We start from the raw sequence: 20,115 nt of genomic DNA on the forward strand, positions 1-20,115 counted from the left end.
AAGACTTGAACTCCTACTCGTCTTCCACACCCCACAAGCACTCATACTTGTAGAGTGACCACCACATCAAGAGTGTGCGGTGGTATGATTGAGTTTTTAAAAACCTTGAAAACATGTGGGTAATTATGATTGATTGTGTCGACACTGACATTTAGGCCAACAATGTTTCTCCACAAGTACATCGGTCGTAGGGAAACGAAGTGACCATGTTCTCTTTTTTATATTAGTTGGTGGAGATTGACTTATTGAGGATGATTTGAGATTTTTTAAGTGGGTTATATGTTGGCAATTTTTATTTGATCACATAATTTTTCACAATTTGAAGATGTGTAATTTTGATCGGTGAATCATCACTATTGCATGGGTTCGCTGACAGGGTTAGGGCAAGAGGAGGAAATTTCCCCTAATTGACTTCCCCAAAAAAACTCAAGTAACATTAAAGTTTAATATATAACAAAGCATTTTGTCTCCTATTCACATAACAATCTCCAAACACAGGATAAAAGCACCCCTTAACCCATAATCACTAGTTTACTTTATTTTCACTAGAGATATTGAGAGGGTGTTTGGATTGATGAAAACTAGTTATATAACTCAAATTTCACCACCTAAAACTCAAAAAAATGTTGGACCCGCTGAAACTAATGTTGTTTGGAAAAATTTTGAGTTAAGCTTCCGTAACTTAAAATTCAAAAAATTTATGTTTCAGTCATGAAAACTAAAAATAGATTTTGAGTGTTTTTAAGTTACAAAATTTGAGCTTCAATGGCATTCTTGTAATATCTCGGCCTTGGTGGGGCTCGTGGCCATGTGTGGACACATCGTTGGGCACCATTATTTTACTCTACTTCGTTTCTTTGTTTTTTTGTTTTTTGTTTTTTTGGCCTTTTCAGACCAACACAGCAACTTCTCTTTCTCCTAAATGAGTCTCACCATCGGGTAGGTAGCTTTAGTATTTTACAAAAATCATTCATTTATACATTTTACATGATGGAATTCAGACATTACTGTGGCGGATGGGCGGTCGACTAAACATTAAGGGAGCACTCTTAAAGATGGGCATTCGGAATTTGGACCCTAGAAGTGAACCAAAATTGGCTGGTTATGTCGATGGAGATGAAAAAAGCAAAGGCAAGGAAAACTCTCTATCAGATTTTTGGAAGCGAATGAGTGAGACCAATTTGTTGGTGCCACACTCCTTGGAGATTACTATGGCCGTTCTCTTTTGTTGTTGCTTCCTAAGTAACATGTTATTCCCTCTCTCAATAAAGAAGAAGGAAAGTGTACTATTTGTTGAGTAATTTTTAGGTAATCTTGAAATAAGGAAAATGATGTTCCCTCCTCTCATATTTATGGTAAAGTCTACTTATTAAATTTATAATAAGGTCCATCATGAATATAAGAGGAGAGAACACCATTTCTTCGTACTCCGAAAGTATCTAAAAATTTTCCAAAGCTAGTCTGGAATGATTTAAATATTTAATTGGGGACCTTCACAATTTGAAAGGAAAGGGATTTAAAGCTAACTATCTTTTGCAAGTTAATATGTACGGGCAAAGATTGGAGTAAGAGAGGAATGCTGTCTCTATGAGGAAATCTTTATCAAGATCATGGGAGGCGTCTTGGATTTAGCCTTGTTTGCTTTGCTTTTGTTTGGTGTGCCCGATTTTTTTTCGGTGTTGTCGTTGGTTTTAATGTGTGTTTATGATCATCCTTGATAACGACGATCCTATACGGACGGTTATTTTTATAAATGACCATTTTACACTATGCTTCAGCTAAGATTAATTTTGTATGCTTGACACTACTCATTTTGTCTATGTGATAATTAATAAAGATGCTAAACTAAAAGACAAAACAAACAATTGAAAAAATCACAATTATTATCATTCATTCATCAACTACTCAAATTTTCAAATTCAACTTTTACTTTTTTTTAAGGTTAAATTCAACTTTCATAATAAACTTTGAATAATTTTACCATCACCTGCCCAGCCGGCATTGACTGTCTCTATTTTTTGTTTTCTTCGTCTTTTTGTCTGTCTTTACTCTCTCGCGTATATCAATATTAATCCTTCCGTTCAACTTTTCTTTCATTTTATCAAAACTTTACTCTGAGAGTTAGAGAGAGTCAAATATATCAAATATTCGAGAGAGTGTTCAATGCCAAATACCTAGATAGGTAGATCCACAGTCTACAGCGAAGGATCCAACAATTTTTAGTAATTTTTTGTTTCCTGACAGATTGATAACCGACTATAGAAGGAAAAGGAAGGCAATACGCAATGAATCCCGATGTGTACCGAGTTGCTTCTACTGGTGATTCAAGTTTCTTTGAGAGCATGACAGATCCCAATAGTAGTACCCTTCTCCAAGTGACAATTGAGAAGAACACTGTTCTTCATCTTGCACTGCAATTCAAAAAATTTGAGGCTGCGGAAAACATAGTTAATTTAAGTCCAAGTCTTGCGTATGAAACAAACTCCAACGACTAAAAACTTAAAAAGTTTAGAAATATAATAAAATGTCACAATATTTTTACAATACTAATTTAAAATTAATCTTTGTAAAATAAAATTTTATTAACATTTATATTTTAAATGAGTTGTTCTAGTACTCACAATTTTTGCTCTACCGCATACTCTGTAACATCACAATTATTAAATATTACACACCTATCTTTTATTAAATGTCACAAATAGTACCCACTTATCTTTTATTACATCCATATGTTTTTTTTTTTCTCTTGGTTTTTTCTCCACCACATACGTAACCCACTCCCATCTCTATCTATTACTCTCTTTTTCTTTTTCTAGTGCATTCCGGATGGACTTTCCCTTTCTCCAGCTCTCTCTTTCTTTTTCTTGCTCTCTCTTTCTTTTACTTTTTCTATTTCTACTTGAAGACTCTGGCAATGATAAGAAACACAGAAATTAAGAACAAGCAATTGCATGCTCCACCGTTGATCGAAGGACACAGGTAGGCGTTGTCTCTTTTTTGCTCCACCGTGGGTTGCTTGATTGCTCCACCATGGGTCAGATGGCTGCTGTCTCTTTTTATTTTTATTTTTTTCTATTGTTATGATTTGATTAATTTTAAGATTGTGTTTTTGAGTTTGTATTTTGATTATGCTTGAGTTTAGAAATGTTTAAGAGAAATGATTGTTGTGAATGTAGCTGTTGTGAATATTTGATTGAGATTGAGTTTAAAGATGTTTGAGAGAAAAGATTGTTGTGAATATAGTTGTTGTGAATATTTGATTGAGACTGAGTTTAGAGATGATTGAGAGAAAAGATCAAGAATCTGTGGTTACCGTTGTGATTTTTGAGTACAAAGAACTTATGGGCAATTTAGAAAAAAAAAAAACTCAAGAAAACGTGATTGTGCGCGTTTTGCAACTGGAGCTCTGAGTTCCATTTTGCAAATGCACGTTTCTTTACAAATATAAAACGCAACTTTTTTCAAAAAGTTACGTTTTGTACTGAACCAAACATACATAAAGGGCTAGCTTTTTTCAAAACGTGCTTTTTGGACTCAAAACGTTGAAACAAATGGGCACTTCAACAAACTGGTTTTAATTTTAACGTTTTCAACGCACTCGTTAATGGCATTCTCATTGTAATGAATGAGACTCAACACTTTCCCTTCTTTATCGGTCTTAAAGGTGCTCTCCTTAGGAACTTAATTAAGGTGCCTTTACTACATATCTGTATACCAACACAGCCAAATTGTACCTTCAGTGTAATTTCTTCTTCCTGTTTCTTTTTTGGAGGCTTGACGAGGCGGTGGGTGGGTGTGAACTGTGAAGTGGGGTTAGGCTTTTAATACATTTATTTGATTGAATTTTGGTGAATTTTATTGTCCTTACACAAATGGTATTTTGACTATTTTCTCCATTTTATCGTCTTTTGATTAATATTTGGACCTTTTTGGTTAGGGTTTCTGTTCTGCTTCAGTGCTTCTAGGTTTTACTGATGGGTTTGGTTTTCTTTCGCTTTTTTCTATTTTCAATGATTGCATGTATTTTACATTTGATTATTACATTCATTTAATTATAGCCGATTGGTCTGCTACATTTGTAGTGTGATATCTGCTCTTCTTCTTCTTCTTCTTCTTCTTCTTATTTTTTTTAGTTTTTAATACGTGCTTCTACTTGAATTGTAAATTTTTTTATGCCTTTTTCTTAACAAATTTATTTTTTTAACAAAAAGAATTAGATAAAGAACATATTAATCAAGAAAGTGATGGATCATATGATTTAGAATAAGATGAAATTAAAAAAAAACTAATTCGAAGGAACCTAAAATTTAGTCATTTTTGAATTTTATTTTTTTTTAAGTGTCCGCCCATTCATTAACCTGGAACAATTATTACATATAGCATTTAGTTCCTCACAACAAGTGGGTTTACAAGCGTGTGGGATCCATCTATTGTGATTTGTGAGATAGTGAGATACCCCTCAAGCGTGTGGGATCCATCTATTGTGATCTGGGTCCCATTCTCATTCTTCCTTTTTATACTTTCTTTTCTCCTCCCAAATCCACACTACACCTCAATCCTCACACTTCTTCCTTACTTCTTTATTCTTATAAACCACTCGTCACTCTTAGACCACTACCTCAGAATCATATGACTTTCTTTGTTCATACTTGTTTGCTTTATTAGAAAATCCATTTCTCGCCTTCATTTTGCTGGTCGTCCTTACTCTACCGCTGTGCGAAAAAACAGGTTGCTATATTTCTTCGCTTCTTTTGTTTGCCTTGCCAGGCGTTGATTGTGTGTTACGGATGTTGGGAAAATTTTAGTAATACCTAGTTTTATTAGACTTTTTAAAAAGTAAATAAAATAAAATAGTATTAACTTTTTATTTTGTTCACACTGATAGACAGATTGATAATGAATCCTAAAGTCTTCCGAGATGCTTCCTCCAGTGATTCAAGTTTCTTTGAGGAATTGACAAATCCCAATAGTAGTACCCTTCTCGAAGTGACAATCGAGGAGAACACTGTTCTTCATGTTGCACTACAATTCAAAAAATTTGAGGCTGCAAAAAAGATAGTTAATTTAAGACCAAGCCTTGTGTATGAAACAAACTCCAAAGGCAATACTCCGCTACACATTGTTGCAAGGGTAGGAGATTCTTCAATGGTAAAGCTTCTAATAGACGAAGCCAAAAAACTGGATGTTGAATCAGGTGGCCGACAACAGCAGCTTCTGAGAATGGTGAATCAAGATGGGGATACTGCCTTGCATGTCGCTGTGCGATATGGTAACTTTGATGTTGCGAAAGAACTAATTAATGAGAATGATCCAGCAGAACTGGCTATGCAGGTAAACAAGGCTGGGGAATCCGCACTATTCCTCGCTGTGGATAGACAACACTACGACATGGCTTCTTATATCCTAAGTGCTGCTCGAGACTGCTCCTATGCTGGAAGGCACGGCATGAATGTCTTGCATGCACTTGTCATTCATACAAGGAGTTGTAAGTTTTGCTCCATTCTGCTTCTTAAATATTTTGCACTTTTCTTTTAGGATGTGGTCTTTTCGAGGCGTTAATGTCATGGCTATATCCCATGCGTGATGTGAGTTAGCAAATCAATTTCACTAGGGTTTTCATACACAAATAATGTTATTCCAAGCATAATTTATCGGTTTAATAAATTGTTTCTCTAAATTCATCTTCACAAATTTTATTTTAAAAAATAACAAATTGATGTAGCATGTGAATAATACCACCACATTACCATTTTAATGAGATAATTTTTTTAATAGAAAAAAGTTAATAGAAAATTTTTAAATTCAATTTTTTTAATAGGAAAAGTTAACAAATTGATGGACCATTTTTAGAAATCTTTTATAAAAAAAGAAAAAAAAAAAAAATTACTCTTTTTTTTTATATACATTTTTTTTTTTTGTATTTTTCATGAAAATGTTATCAAAACTTTCTTCAAATTGTCAATTAATAAATTGTCTAAGGTCAACCTTTAACTCGACCATTATGAAAAATTAATGTATAAAGTTTATATAATAGAGTTGGTAATATCCCTAACGGTACTCTTTACAAATTGCATGGGTGGCATCCCCTCTTCAGTATAGAGCCGATATGCTAGTAATACATGACCTAATTAATTAAAGCCCAATTGATCTTGGGCTGCTAGAGAATTCTGAAAACGGGCCAAAGCAAGGTTCAACCCAAGTTCAAAACTTGAAAAGAACCAAAAAGGAGGCAACTTTATTGATTTTGAAGGTTATTTTTTATTTATTTTATTTTATTTTTATTTTTTTATAAGATAAAAATTATACTCTAACATAATCTAAATTTATATATGTATGAAGTTTTCTTCTAGAGACTTGAACACCGACATTTACCCTCTCACCCCACAAAAATTTTGTACCTATAGAATTACCAGCACGATAAGGGTGTCCGGTATTTTCACTATTTTGAAGTTAAACTCAAAGATATTGGAACCAAGTTTATATATATGAAAATATCTTGGGTCCAATATCCTTGTGCATTGAACTTTTTGAAATGCGAATGCGTGTCAAACACTTGCCACTTGTCCGCATTCTAATAAGTCTAGTACATAGAAACACTAGATCTAAGTCTTGCCCGACTTATATATCTATTGTAGAGACTAGACAGACTTTGTCAAACATCAATCAACAAAAGTAAAAAGAAAAGCAAACATTAAAATAAGTATGTTGACATAAATTTATTATTTCAAATATACTATTAGTAAATAATATCTGATTAACAAAAAATTTGACATATGTATTAAGCGTGTAAAGAACATTCAATTCAATGGTTAGATTTTCAAAATATATAGTAATATTTATTTTATTGAGTAAAGTTGTAGCGTTAGAAAATAACAAATTTTGTAGCTAAACTTTGTCCGTAAAAATATCTTTTCTTCTTTTTATTGGTTATTTTTTTAATTCTTTTAATTCTTTTTTTGGTACGTATTTTAGACGAGCCCAAGCTCATTCCTTCGAAGTATATACCGAGGCCATGTACTCCAGATATTGGTATGTTTAAATTTCTTATATTCGGAATATTACTATTTTAAGTTAGTGACACAACAAAAATTAAAAACAATGTCACAATATTTAAAATTAGTCTACCACCTCACATATGAACTTATCACAATTTATAATTTCAATTTTTTTAATGACCCATGTCTAAGGTAACATGCTAACTCGAAAATATTATGAAATTGTAATAAATTTTGTTTTCATCAATTGTCTCGTAAATTTGTCCCTGTACCCAACATGCTTGAAAGCTAAAGGTTTTAAAACTAATTTCAAGCAATTCTATATATGCCAAGAGTCTTGACACAGTGGCAATATTTAATTCTCAAAAAGAATACAACATAGATTCGAACCTCCTCCTTGTGTTGTGTAAGGGGGAAAATGTTCTTAATATATACTAACCAGAACAATATGGTGCGAAGCTCCTTCCCTCGTGTTGTACAGTTTGTGTAAGAAAGAAAAATGCTCTTAACATGTACTATTAACAAATGTGAGCAATAAGGTTTTCCTTGAATTCTCGTAGATTTTGTGAAAGAAGTGATAATAAAATGCCCATCTACAATTGAACAAAGGGATGGCTTAGGATGGACTCCTCTACACATTGCCGCACAACTGGGTAACAAGAAATATGTTAAGCTGCTTTTAGAAAATGGCAATTCCCCTGCATATGAAATGAACAATGAAGGTTTATCTACTCTTCACATTGCGGCCAAAAAAGGCAATGTCAATGTAATGAAAGAACTCATCACAACATGTCCAGATATCTATGAGTTTTTGGACCTCAAGGGTCAGACGTCTCTTCATGTTGCTGCAGAAAGTGGAGAGAAGGAAGTAGTCGAGTTTTTTCTGAAGAGACCAGAGTTTGAGAGTCTCATCAACAAGCAGGATAAAGAAGGAAACACACCTATGCATCTGGCGGCCAACAACGGTCATATCGAGATTGCATTACTGTTAAGAAGACGAGGTACTGGTGTTGACTTAAATGCTACGAACAAGAAGGGCTTCACTGCAATGGACAATGTTATGTTACGAATGAAGTTAAAACACTCCAAACCAACGGTGTGCCCTCTCTTTCGTACTCTACTGAATGCAATATTAATTTCTTAGTCCGACGTTAAAAATCAATCCATCAAGAACAAACGCCATAACATGAAATTATCTCTCTCTCTCTCTCTCTATATATATATATATATATATTGTTAGAATTTTTGTTAGAGCTACATATTGATAGAATTATATTTAATTAATTGAATTTATCATTTTTGTATGACTTAAATTTTGAGGAGACTCGGTAATTTACAAGTGAAGAGAAATGTTAGAATTATGCTTAAATGATAAAACTTACCATTTTTTAATAATTTAAACTTTTAAGAGTATTGGTAATTTACAATAATATCAATGTAGCTGGTGCTAAGGTAATAGCCTATCCTCTACCCATCACTCATATTTATTTATTATATATTTTATAGATAACCCTACCACTCAATTAAAAAAATGGCTTATGAAATAATCAATAATATATAATACATTGATTGCAATAAATAATAAAATTAAAAAGTATAAGAATTATAATACCTATAAGAGAATAATATACAAATTAAGGTGAATCGTGACCTGTTTCTCTTTAGCGAAGAGTTAAAAGAAGAAAGTATAAGAATTAAGAAAAATGCGGGAAATCTTCAACTGTACATTCAAATTCATAACATGTTTAAGCATCACCTAGGAATTGGTGTGTGTATATATATATATATATATAATTTGTTAAGTTTTTATGGTGGTTCCATATATAAGTATTGAAATCCAATCACAAGATCAAGATGACATCGAAGCAAGTTGTGAAATAGGGTGTAGATTTTTTTTTTTTTGAAAAACACACACATATATATAAGAAAAGAAGATGAAATAAGGAAATACACTCACATGCCAACATCAGAACTGCATGCAAATAGAGTGTAGATTTAGGTGTGGTCATTGCAGCGCTTTGAAAAATTAAAGTATCTAACTAGATTCTATTCCAAAAATTTGTTTTAGAACAAAGCAAATTAATTTGTGTATTTTTCTCAAAAAAAAAAAAAAAAATTGTGTATTAATTTTCCTCAAATTCTAGCTAGAATGCATCACAGATGTATAATGCATCCACGTGTTTGTTTTCGAATATTCAAAAAAAATTATCCATTTATAAATAAAAAATGCTACATTAATAACATTGTCATAACAAATCATAGATGGTAAGTTGTTATTGGTTCTAATTTACATTACTTTTTTATCCCCACATAACAACCAAATATAATTTACTACTTAAAATTTGTTGTGAAAATATTGTAGTCATATCACTTATCTTTAAAAATGGGATAAAATATTGTTTTCCTCCTTTTCCTCTCCCAAATTTATATGACGTTTAGCCTCCGTCCCAAAACTTTATAAAATTGGCATTTTATATCCCTAAACTTTGCATCTGCTCTACTCAACGTTCTTCCGTCCATGTTATTTAGTTTTTATCCAATGTTAGTTTTTGAATTTCCCATACAAAAATCATCTATTTATAAATTTTACATGATGAAAACAAGATCCAATTGTGGAAGGAAGGCGCTCGACCAAGTCTAAGGGGAGCTCGCTTTCAAATGGGCATCCAGAAATTGGAACCAGAAGAAGGGTCAGAAGACAAAAAAATGTCCACCTCCGAATTGGATTATATGAATCAAAAGAAGCAGACCGTTATGGTGGTAGCCACACTCATCGCAACTGTGACCTTCACGGCTGGTTTCACGGTGCCTGGTGGATTCAAAAACGGAGGTGTGGATGAGGGCATGGCAGCATTAAGCAAAATAACTGCTTTCCGTGTATTTCTGATAGCTAATACTTTAGCTTTTGGTCTGTCCATTACCTCCGTATTCGTCCACTTTTGCAGTTCAACAATTTCTAGGGAAGTCGTTCCTCGCAAAGGGATAGGAATCACCCCTATTTTCACAGCCTATTCTACCGTAGCATTGTTGGTAGCATTTATCTCAGGCACCTACACAGTCGTGCCACACTCTATGGGGATTACTACAGCCGTTATTATTTGTTGCTGCTTGATAATTTACCGCTATGTTTATTTCTCATATAAACGAGCATGCTATCTGGGAATCCAGTGGTTTATTATTCTCTATGCTCCTTATATGGAAGATTAAAGAAAGAAATAATGAAGATTTTTTTTTTTTTTTAATTGCTAAGCCCTACTTGGTCTGGGATGATTTGAAAGGAAAAACCTTTGAAGCTATGTTTGGAATAAGAAGAATGCTGCCAGTCTGAGGACGGCATTGTCAAGATCATTATATGGGAGGCTTGTTGCAAAGCCTTTGTACGGTGTGCTTGTGTTCTTCTTGTAATGTTTTTGTTTTTGTTTTCGGGTGCTGTTGGTTTGATTATATTATCTTTATTTTTTAACAAAATGCTTATTCATGGTAAAATAAAAAATATTATGCATGTTATTTTTGGTATACCAAATCAAAGTACGTAGCATTCTCGCAGTGACAAATTGACCCCAAAAAAAAAAAAAAAAAACACACACACACACAAAGCAGCATGAGCTTGGTTTCAACTTTCAACTAGATAATGTGGATATATATATTTATGGTAACGACCAGAGATATATCCACTTTCAAACTTGTTGCAGCTTGAGCCGTTGCCTTTTGTTTTGCCTAACGGCCCTCTTCCAAGGGAAAAATGACTATTTACCTTTTATTTTTAAACTATTTAATCGAACAACTATCTCTTTGAAGTATTTAGTAAAATATCTCTGTTTTTGAAACACAATATTGCTAATGTCGAGTTTCACCTGAAACTCAACATTAGCATATTTTGCCATTTATTTTATTTTATTTTATTGAAAATTTTGCATAGAATTTGACATTGCTATAATATCAAGTTCTACTTAAAAAAACTCATAAAAGTCGATTAATGTTAGGTTCGAGGTAGCATTTAAAAACAACAGCAATATCAAATTCCAAAACATAGGCTTTTTTCTAGATACTTTGAAAATATGGTTGTTTGTTACGAACTTAAAAAAATAAACGGTATTTAGCAATTTTTACCCTCTCAGAGCTCCCCCACTCCTTTTATTAAAGATGGGTTGGTCCTTAGGCCCCTCTTTTTTTCTTTTTTTCTTTTTTTTAAGAAACATACACAAGAGAGAGAATTGACAAGGTTCAAATAACATGTAAAACATTAATGAACGTTTATACCCCAATTTCAAAATTACCAACACAAACAATATATGTGTGGAATAATGAGTATAAGTTAAAACTCAAACAAATAAACAACTCTACGCCATAATCAAACACAACACAGCAGTAATTAAAGATAGATAGTAAGGGTTAGAGAGATGCAAATACAAGGATAATACCGGCATGTATTATTGAAGAAGAAACCGAAGAACTCGGCGAAAAACTTCTCTGCCGCCCTCTAAGTGGTGAAATGATCCACTAGAGAATAAAGTTGGAGTACATGAATAACAAAAGACCCTCCAAGCCTAGTCTACCCAATGTATTTGAGCCCTCCAAGCTTTTGCTACCAACGGGTTATGCCTAATCTTGTCTTCTCTAACTTACCGAATCCCACAATAAGCCCATTGCATCAACCAAACGAATTGATCCTCTCTGAACTGCTTCCCAAGCACCAAAATACATCCTCACTGATATGAATATGGTGAGATAAGGATTTGGCAAATGAACTTCCCAAGGGTATGTCAATGGAGATGGTGAGAGTAGAGGAATTTGGAGAATCAAAAAGCAAAGATTGTGGATGAGTCAATCTTAGTTTTCTTTAGGGTTTCTCTCTCAAAATTCTCTCTAGAAGCTCTCTACATCTCGTGGGTATAAGGGTATTTATAGTAGGGTACATGAAGAATGTGAAAAGTCAGTATTCATCAAAACAGAGAATTCTGGCAACTTGGCCTCGCGATTGGAACGAGTCGTGAGTTTGAGTCATGAGATAACTACCAAGCTAGACTATATTTTTTGTCCAGTAGTGCTCCAGCTATCGTGACCCTTCAGCTCCCTGTATGCTTTACACGTGTGTCATTCTAGCAACTTGCCAGTCGCGAGCCAGTCACGAGACTCGTTTGAATTGCACACATCTTGAGTTTTCTTCATACTCTCTCACATACAACCCTTACATAATTCTCACTTAAATATAGGGTATCTAATTGCTAAATTATAAGCAAATTTGGCACGGAATAAAGCCAACACATGGTTAAATAAATTCAACCTTACATATACTTTTTAAAAATCTCATTTATTTTAGGTACGATTTATTTTTATTCGATTTAATTTTAATAAAATAATTCAATAAAAATAATCTCATAAGATCAAACATGAAGGGGTTTGAAATTTTTAATAATTGTAGTATTATCGAAATTTTAAATTGATTAAGGGTTACACTTACAATTATGGATGAAATATGTGCTATAAAATTACGATTCCAAATGAAATTGCGATTTGAAGATTTGATTTCAAAAGTTTTATCGAAATTTCAAAAGATTTGTTTTAATAATGACACTGTTTAATGATTTGATATTAAAGTAAAAACTTCAACCCAAATCACCTTATTGGTGTCCATTGTCGAAAATTTTGATGTGCCCAAATTTTAAATATTAAATACACATTTGTGGGTTAATGTTGCAATGTTTTGATCATATGGATCACGTTTAATCAATAGCAATCCTGAACACTATCATGAGGCTATTAGACAAAAGACGTACGCTTAAAAAAAAAAAAAAAATTCTACGTGCAATCTCTACTGTTGAAGAGTTTCTAAATGGGGTTCAACTTCGACCACCAACTGAATATTATCAAGATCCAGAAAGGGGAGGGAATTTTGTACTTTTTTATTCAAAAAAAAGAATTCTTACAAGTTACAACTAGTCATCACCTTCTCTCTGTCTAAAAAGCATTTTTTGATAACTACTCACATCAAACTCTTTTTTTTTCTATCTAAAACTAACGGTCACAAGAAATATTAGGAAGAGAAGCCATATCATCAACTAAGAATGAGATATTAAAAAAACTAGAATACAAAATTTAGTTAGTAATTTTGCAACCAAAAAAAAATTTTAAAGTAATGACTGTAAACAATTATATAGTATAGAAATTTAAATGAAATATTAGTATTTAATTCATATCTTAATATAAGAAAATACTATTCTATATAAGATTGTCTCCTTATGCCTCAAATCTTATTGAGTTGACCCTGACTTCTTGTGAATTAGTACAATATGCATATTTAACTATAAAAAATTCTTAGACTTGTTGATATTTACACCTTACATATAATGTCTATAATTTCATACGTGATCATCTTACTATTGAGGCCAAATTTTTTTGCCAATCCTATGACTGATAACATCACTGCTACTATTTGCCCCCCTCTACGATTGACAAAGCTGGCAATACAAAATTGTGCGTACATGTACTTTGTGTGTAATAGCATATGTGAAATAAACACCACTCTTATTTTATAATGCACCTTAACTAGTTGCCTCATTTGGAAAATGATAGAGCTAATAACTAATAAGTATGGCAAGGTGTAACCCCACCCATGCTTAGTGATACTATGTAACATTTACTTTATTGATCAATCAAGTTTCTACCTTCTACTTGAGGAGGAAAAAAATTGCAGATAAATTTTTTTATAAAAAAGGTAGGGAACGGGTGGAGAGAGAGGAAATGGGGCAGAGACATTTACTGGACTATAACCTCAGCGTGTTTTTAACCTTAAAAGGTTTTCTAATTAATGGCATTATTGTAATTTTCCTCTTCTTCATCGGTCTAAATGATGCTCTGCTTACAAATTTATGATGTTTTTAGTCATAGAACTCAGTCCCAACTCCCAACGGCCAAATTGTTCCTCAACGATCTAATTCTTCAATGACTATGCTATATTTTTCTTATATATTTACATGGTCTACACCTGTTGACGTCTTCTGATACTTGTTCTTTATCATCCAAGTATTCAACTAAAGCACAAATTGATTTTTAGTATAGGTGGAGATCGAATTCTAGATCTTTTATGCAACCATAAGAGACTTTACTAATTGAATTAATACATGTTTAAAATAATTATTGCTTGGTAACAGGTTGAATAACCGAATTTTGTTGAATTATATATATTTTGTGAGATTCCATGCACGGGACATCCTCACTCATTTTGCTACTCAGGTAATAGATCTTTATAGCGAATAATGTTAACTTCCCATTAAAAAAAAAAAAGTACGCTCCACATATTTGTTAACTCGTAAAGTACTGCCCCAATATAGCCTGAGGGACTGAAGAGGAGAAAAACTGTAGGTGACGGATCTATTTGACTGGATGTGACGGTATGAGGCTGGCAAGTTTGTAGTCGATGGATCCAAGGTGCACAGACGTACAGTGGACGGATGTAAGCGACACGTGGCAGTCATCTGTTTTGCTTTGGCTCCAAGGATTCTTAAATAAAATTAACTTGCGCCTCACATTAATTGCAAAGAATCCTAGTACGAGAAGAATTCTAAATTATAAAAGGATTCTGTAACATATGTACATTAAAGAAGATCTTCCCTAGAAGGAAACGTCTTGATGCGCAAGAAACAGAGGCCAACTCTACTATAAAAACCCATGAACCCCCACAAATCAAGGTACGCATAATTTACTCAACTCTGGCACTCTAGGGTTGCAAAAAGTTCTAACTTGACCTTCAGAGGGTTTTGGGCCAGCACCACACCAGTGTTCTTTGTTAAGTCTTTTCTTTTTGTTGTGTAGGTATTGTTTCGACCTTGTGAGAACTGTGTGGCTTACTGGTGATTTTTCGTCATCATCAGTTGGCGTCGTCTGTGGGGAAAAGTAATCAGCTGTTGCTTTATCCCTGAGATAAAAAGTTGCATGGTACTCACTCGTTCGATGGCAACAACCAACAATCAGGGCGACGAACCACACACTACGGTCTTGGAGAGACAAGTCCAAACGCTCACGGCGGCAGTTGAACGCCTAACCAAGCAGAATCATGATTTGGAAGAGTAGCTGCGGCAAAAAAATGCACATCTCGGCACACAGGAGGAAGACCAGGAAGGGACAAGCGCGGAGAGGAGAAACCAGGAAGGACCCGAGGGTAGCAACACTTCGAGCAGACCGGAACGACAGGACACCAGCCAATCATTTGCCTCTGACACTCTCCCACCTCACATAGCCGCTGAGATGCAGATGATGAGGGAACAGATGGACGTGATGATGAACGCCCTCAGAGGTTGAGTATCCAGCGACCTCGATGACCTGGTCCAACGAACTGATTCGCTTTTCACAGCGCCTGTCAGTTCATGTCTCCTTCCTCCAAAATTTCGCATGCCTTAGGTAAAGAGCTATAACGAGTCCAACGACCCCTTAGACCACTTGGAATCCTTCAAGACCATCATGCACCTTTAAGGGGTACCGGATGAGATCATGTGCAGGGCTTTTCCCACTACGCTGAAGGGACCCGCGAGGATCTGGTACAACCGGTTAACGCCGAACTCCATTAGTACTTTCAAGGAGTTGGGCGCTCAATTCGTGTCACACTTTATCAGGGGTCATCGGTATAAGAAATCCACCGCGTGTCTGATGAGCATCAGGCAACTAGAAGACGAGACACTAAGATCGTACATAGCTGGCTTCAACAAAGAGGCTCTCTCGATAGACGCAGCGGACGACAAGATACTTGTGGTAGCATTCACCAATGGGCTGCGAAAGGGTAAGTTCCTATTCTCTTTGTATAAGAACAACCCAAAAACTATGTTAGATGTACTTTATAGGGCAACCAAGTATATGAACGCGGAAGACGCGTTATTGGCTAGGGAAGAGAAGCCTAGGAAAAGGGAGAGACAGGAAGATACACCACTAGACAGAGGACGGAAGATGGCCAGGACTGGAGAACGAAGGGAGGACAGACGTTCCAAACCACTTACAGGGAAATTCACGAGCTTCACTCCTCTGACAGCTCCGATCGACCAAGTGCTAATGCAGATAAAGGATGAAGGAGCCCTGACCTTTCCCGGTAAATTGAGAGGGGATCCTAACAAAAGGTCAAGGGACAAATATTGTCGTTTCCATTGTGATCACGGCCACGATACGGCTGACTGCTATGACCTGAAGCAACAAATTGAAGCTTTTATCAAACAAGGAAAGCTGCAAAGATTTGTCAGCAAGGAAAAGACGAATCTGCCATAAGACCAGGCCCCCCAACGGGAGAACGAGCGTCCCAAACCACCGATAGGAGACATAGGATGATTGTCGGGGGCACCGCTACAGCAGGATCGTCCAAGAAGGCCCGCAAAACCTACCTAAGGATGGTGCAGAGTGTCCAGATGACAGGTTCTACACCAAAGATGCCACGGATTGATAACTCGGTCGTCCAGTTTTCGGAGGAGGATGCACGACATCTTCACCACCCACATGACGATGCGCTCATCGTCAGCTTGCGAGCAGGAGATTACACTATGCACCGAGTTTTGGTGGATAACGGAAGCTCGGCTGACATCCTCTACTACCCTGCATTCCAGAAAATGGGGATTGATCGAGAACAACTGGTTCCTACGAATGCCCTACTCGTCGGCTTTGGAGGAATAAGGGTTTACCCCCTTGGGGGCTTTACATTGCCTATGACGGTGGGTGATTACCCCTAGTAGATCACTAAAGATGTGACATTCCTCGTGGTCGATTGCTCGTCGGCTTATAATGCCATCCTTGGACGACCCATTCTCAACTTTTAGAAGGTCGTGACCTCGACTTACCATTTAATGGTCAAGTTCCCAACCGAGTATGGAATTGGAGAGCTACGTGAAAATCAGGTAGCTGCGCGTGAATGCTACGTAGCCATGATGGAGATGGATGACCACCTACAGATGATGAACATCGAGGAACAACGGACGGTAGCAAAACCGGTGGAAGAGTTAGAAGAAGTACCCCTCGATGACTCTAGGCCCAAACGGACCACAAGGATTGGTACTTTGGCCAGCCAGTCAGTATGGCAAGCACTCACGACATTCCTAAAAGAAAATAAGGACGTGTTTGCCTGGAGTTACGAAGACATGCCGAGAATCGACCCATCAGTTATCGTCCATAGGTTGAATGTGTCACCTTCATTCTCTCCTGTCCGATAGAAAAAACGAGTGTTCACCCCTGAGCGAGACTGAGCCATAGCCGAGGAAGTACAGAAGTTACAGGAAGCAAATTTCATACGTGAAGTATACTATCCGGATTGGTTGGTGAACGTGGTAATGGTAAAGAAAGCAAATGGAAAGTGGAGAATGTGCGTTGACTTCACAAATCTAAATAGGGCCTGCCCTAAGGAACAGTTACCCGCTCCCGCGTATTGATACCCTGGTAGACTTGACCGCAAGATATGAACTTTTGAGCTTTATGGATGCGTTCTCCGGTTACAACCAGATCAAGTTGGATGAAGTGGACCAAGAGAAGACCTCGTTTGTTACAAGTCAGGGGCTCTTCTGCTACAAAGTAATGCCCTTTAGACTCAAGAATGCAGGACCCACATATCAGAGATTGATGAACAGGATGTTCGCGCACCAGATTGGGAGAAATGTGCAAGTTTACTTAGACGACATGCTAGTAAAAAGCGTTCAAGAATCCGACCACTTGAGCGACCTCTAGGAGACTTTCAACACTCTTCGATCTTACAACATGAAACTGAATCCAAGCAAATGTGTGTTCGGAGTAACCGCAGGAAAATTTTTGGGGTTTATGGTGTCCCAAAGGGGTATTGAAGGCAACCCGGAGAAAGTGAAGGTGATCATGGAGTTGGCTCCCCCAAAGACGGTAAAGCAGGTACAAAACTTGAATAGCAAGATAGCAACCATGAACAAGTTCGTATCAAGGGCAATGGACAAATGTCTCCCTTTCTTTCGCACGCTGAGGAGATCGTTTGAATGGACGGACGAATGCCAAAAGGCATTTAAAGATTTGAAGGCGTATCTCTCCTCTCTGCCATTACTCAGCCCATCCAAGCTAGGGGAAGAGTTGTTTCTATACCTAGCCGTCTCTCCAGCGGTCGTCAGTGCGGCTCTCATTAGAGAAGAAGATAAGGTGCAAAGGCCCGTGTACTTTATAAGCCGAGCGCTCAGAGGAGTAGAAGAGAGGTACCCATAGATGAAACAGTTAGCCTTCGTATTGGTGACCGCCGCATGAAAACTCAAACCATACTTTCAAGCACACACTGTAAATGTCATGACGAATAAGCCCCTACACAAAGCGATGAGTAGCCCCGAAGCTGCGGAACGAATGGCATTATGGGCGGTCGAGCTGAGTGAGTTCGACGTTTGGTACCAATCACGAACTATTGTGAAGGGGCACGTAATAGCGGACTTCATCGTTGAGTTCACCTTCACGGAGGATTAGGGGGCAGAGGAAGCTCCCATATGGAGCATCCACACAGACGGATCCTCCAATAAACATGCGGAAGAAGCTAGCGTGGTACTCCACACACCAGAAGGAGACAAGATCGAGTGCATGATCCATCTGGACTTTTCCATAATCAATAACAAAGCGGAATACGAAGCCTTAATAGCAGGACTGGACCTCGCAATAGCTGTAGGAGCTAACAGTATGATCGTATACTCTGATTCTCAAATCGTGACCAGGCAGGTTAATGGCATTTATAAGTGCAAGAATGAAGAGGTATCTCGAGGAAGTGAAGGATCGTACAAGTAACATCCAGATCAAGTTGGTTCAAATCCCAAGGGAAGAGAACCAAAATGCCAGCCGACTTGCAAAAGCAGCTTCCGCAGAACCTATGATCATCCCCAACCAGGTATTATCCTTCGTTCAACTCTCATCACTAATAGATGGTACTGGTGTACAGGAGGCAAGCAATGAACAGTGTTGGATGACTCCAATAGCCGCATATCTAAAGGACGGCAAATTGCCAAACAACAAGGAGGCCTCAAGAAAGTTAAAGGTTAAAGCCTCCCGGTTCGTCCTAATTAAAAATATTCTATACAAGAGGGGCTTCTCTCGACCCTACCTGAGATGCCTCGCCTCTGAAGAATTAGACTATGTTATGAGGGAGGTCCATGAAGGAATTTGCGGCAATCACTCTGGGTCTAGGCCTTTGGTGCATAAGCTACTCCGGATAGCATATTACTGATCAACGATGCAGAAGGATGCCGACACATACGTCAAAGCTTGCGACAAGTGCCAATGGTTTGGCAATTTCATAAGGCTACCAACGGAAGAACTCACCCCTATGACGGCCCCACGGTCATTCGCACAATGAGGGTTAGACATCATAGGTCTGTTCCCAACAGTAGTAAGGCAATTGAAGTTCTTAGTGGTCGGCATACTTCACTAAATGGGTGAAAGAAGAGGCTTTGGCCACTATCACGGAAAAAAAATATCCAGAGCTTTGTGTGGAGAAATATTATTTGCTGGTATGGTATACCAAGAGTACCAAGCAATTTGACAACGATGCATTCAAGGATTTCTGTTCACAGCTAGGGATCAAGAACCACTACTCGTCGCTCGCCCACCTGCAGGCCAACGGACAGGTTGAAGTCACGAACCGATCCTTGCTCAAAATCATCAAGACTCGGCTCGAGGGGGCAAAGGGAATATGGCCGGATGAATTGCCAAGTGTTTTATAGGCATACAGGACAACGGCAAGGACACCAACAGCGGAAACACCGTTTCAATTGGCATATGGTAGCGAAGCAGTCATCCCAACAGAAGTAGGGCTTACAAGTTACCGGGTTGGGAACCACGACGAGGACAAGAATGATGAAGCCATGCGCTTACAGCTCAATCTGGTGGACGAAGTCAGAGTGACGGTCGAGTAAAGATTAGCGTGGTACCAGAACCTCATGGTGAAACATTACAACTCTAAGGTCAGCCACAGGGACTTCCATGTTAGAGATTTTGTCTTGAGGAGAGTAATCGGCGCTACAAAAGACGCCTCACAGGAGAAGTTAGGACCTAACTGGGAAGGACCATACAGGATCACCTTGTTTCATATGAAGGGAACATACTACCTAGAGACAATGGAAGGGCGAAAATTGAGTCACCCGTGGAACACAAAGCATTTGAAGAA

At 37.0% G+C, this 20,115-nt stretch overlaps 2 protein-coding genes across 4 annotated transcripts; both read left to right on the top strand.

Moving 5' to 3' along the window:
* The first annotated feature begins 2,818 nt into the window (after positions 1 to 2,818).
* Positions 2,819 to 10,343, top strand: LOC142628339 (protein ACCELERATED CELL DEATH 6-like). 3 transcript variants are annotated; one of them, XM_075802447.1, is made up of 5 exons: positions 2,819 to 2,979; positions 4,886 to 5,485; positions 6,973 to 7,029; positions 7,556 to 8,091; positions 9,600 to 10,343. In XM_075802447.1, exons 2-5 carry the CDS (start codon positions 4,897 to 4,899, stop codon positions 10,200 to 10,202), a joined length of 1,785 nt encoding a protein of 594 aa, XP_075658562.1. In that variant the 5' UTR covers positions 2,819 to 2,979; positions 4,886 to 4,896; the 3' UTR covers positions 10,203 to 10,343. The 3 variants fall into 3 exon arrangements, with proteins under 3 accessions (XP_075658562.1, XP_075658559.1, XP_075658560.1); XM_075802444.1 differs by having other exon boundaries at positions 4,890 to 5,485; XM_075802445.1 differs by lacking the exon at positions 6,973 to 7,029 and having other exon boundaries at positions 4,890 to 5,485.
* A 5,139-nt stretch (positions 10,344 to 15,482) lies between these two features.
* On the top strand, positions 15,483 to 16,244 carry LOC142628368 (uncharacterized). The gene has a single exon (XM_075802482.1). The coding sequence runs from the start codon at positions 15,483 to 15,485 to the stop codon at positions 16,242 to 16,244; it is 762 nt and encodes a 253-aa protein (XP_075658597.1).
* Positions 16,245 to 20,115: the final 3,871 nt, after the last annotated feature.

This window comes from Castanea sativa, chromosome 3 (genome assembly GCF_040712315.1).
Source record: "Castanea sativa cultivar Marrone di Chiusa Pesio chromosome 3, ASM4071231v1".
NCBI lineage: Eukaryota > Viridiplantae > Streptophyta > Magnoliopsida > Fagales > Fagaceae > Castanea > Castanea sativa.

Coding starts and splice junctions, on each gene's coding strand:
- LOC142628339 (XM_075802444.1), top strand. CDS start 2,915: ATGATAAGAAACACAGAAATTAAGAACAAGCAATTGCATGCTCCACCG. Junction 5,486..6,972: donor TGTCATTCATACAAGGAGTT/GTAAGTTTTGCT, acceptor TACGTATTTTAG/ACGAGCCCAAGCTCATTCCT. Junction 7,030..7,555: donor GCCATGTACTCCAGATATTG/GTATGTTTAAAT, acceptor GAATTCTCGTAG/ATTTTGTGAAAGAAGTGATA.
- LOC142628368 (XM_075802482.1), top strand. CDS start 15,483: ATGTGCAGGGCTTTTCCCACTACGCTGAAGGGACCCGCGAGGATCTGG.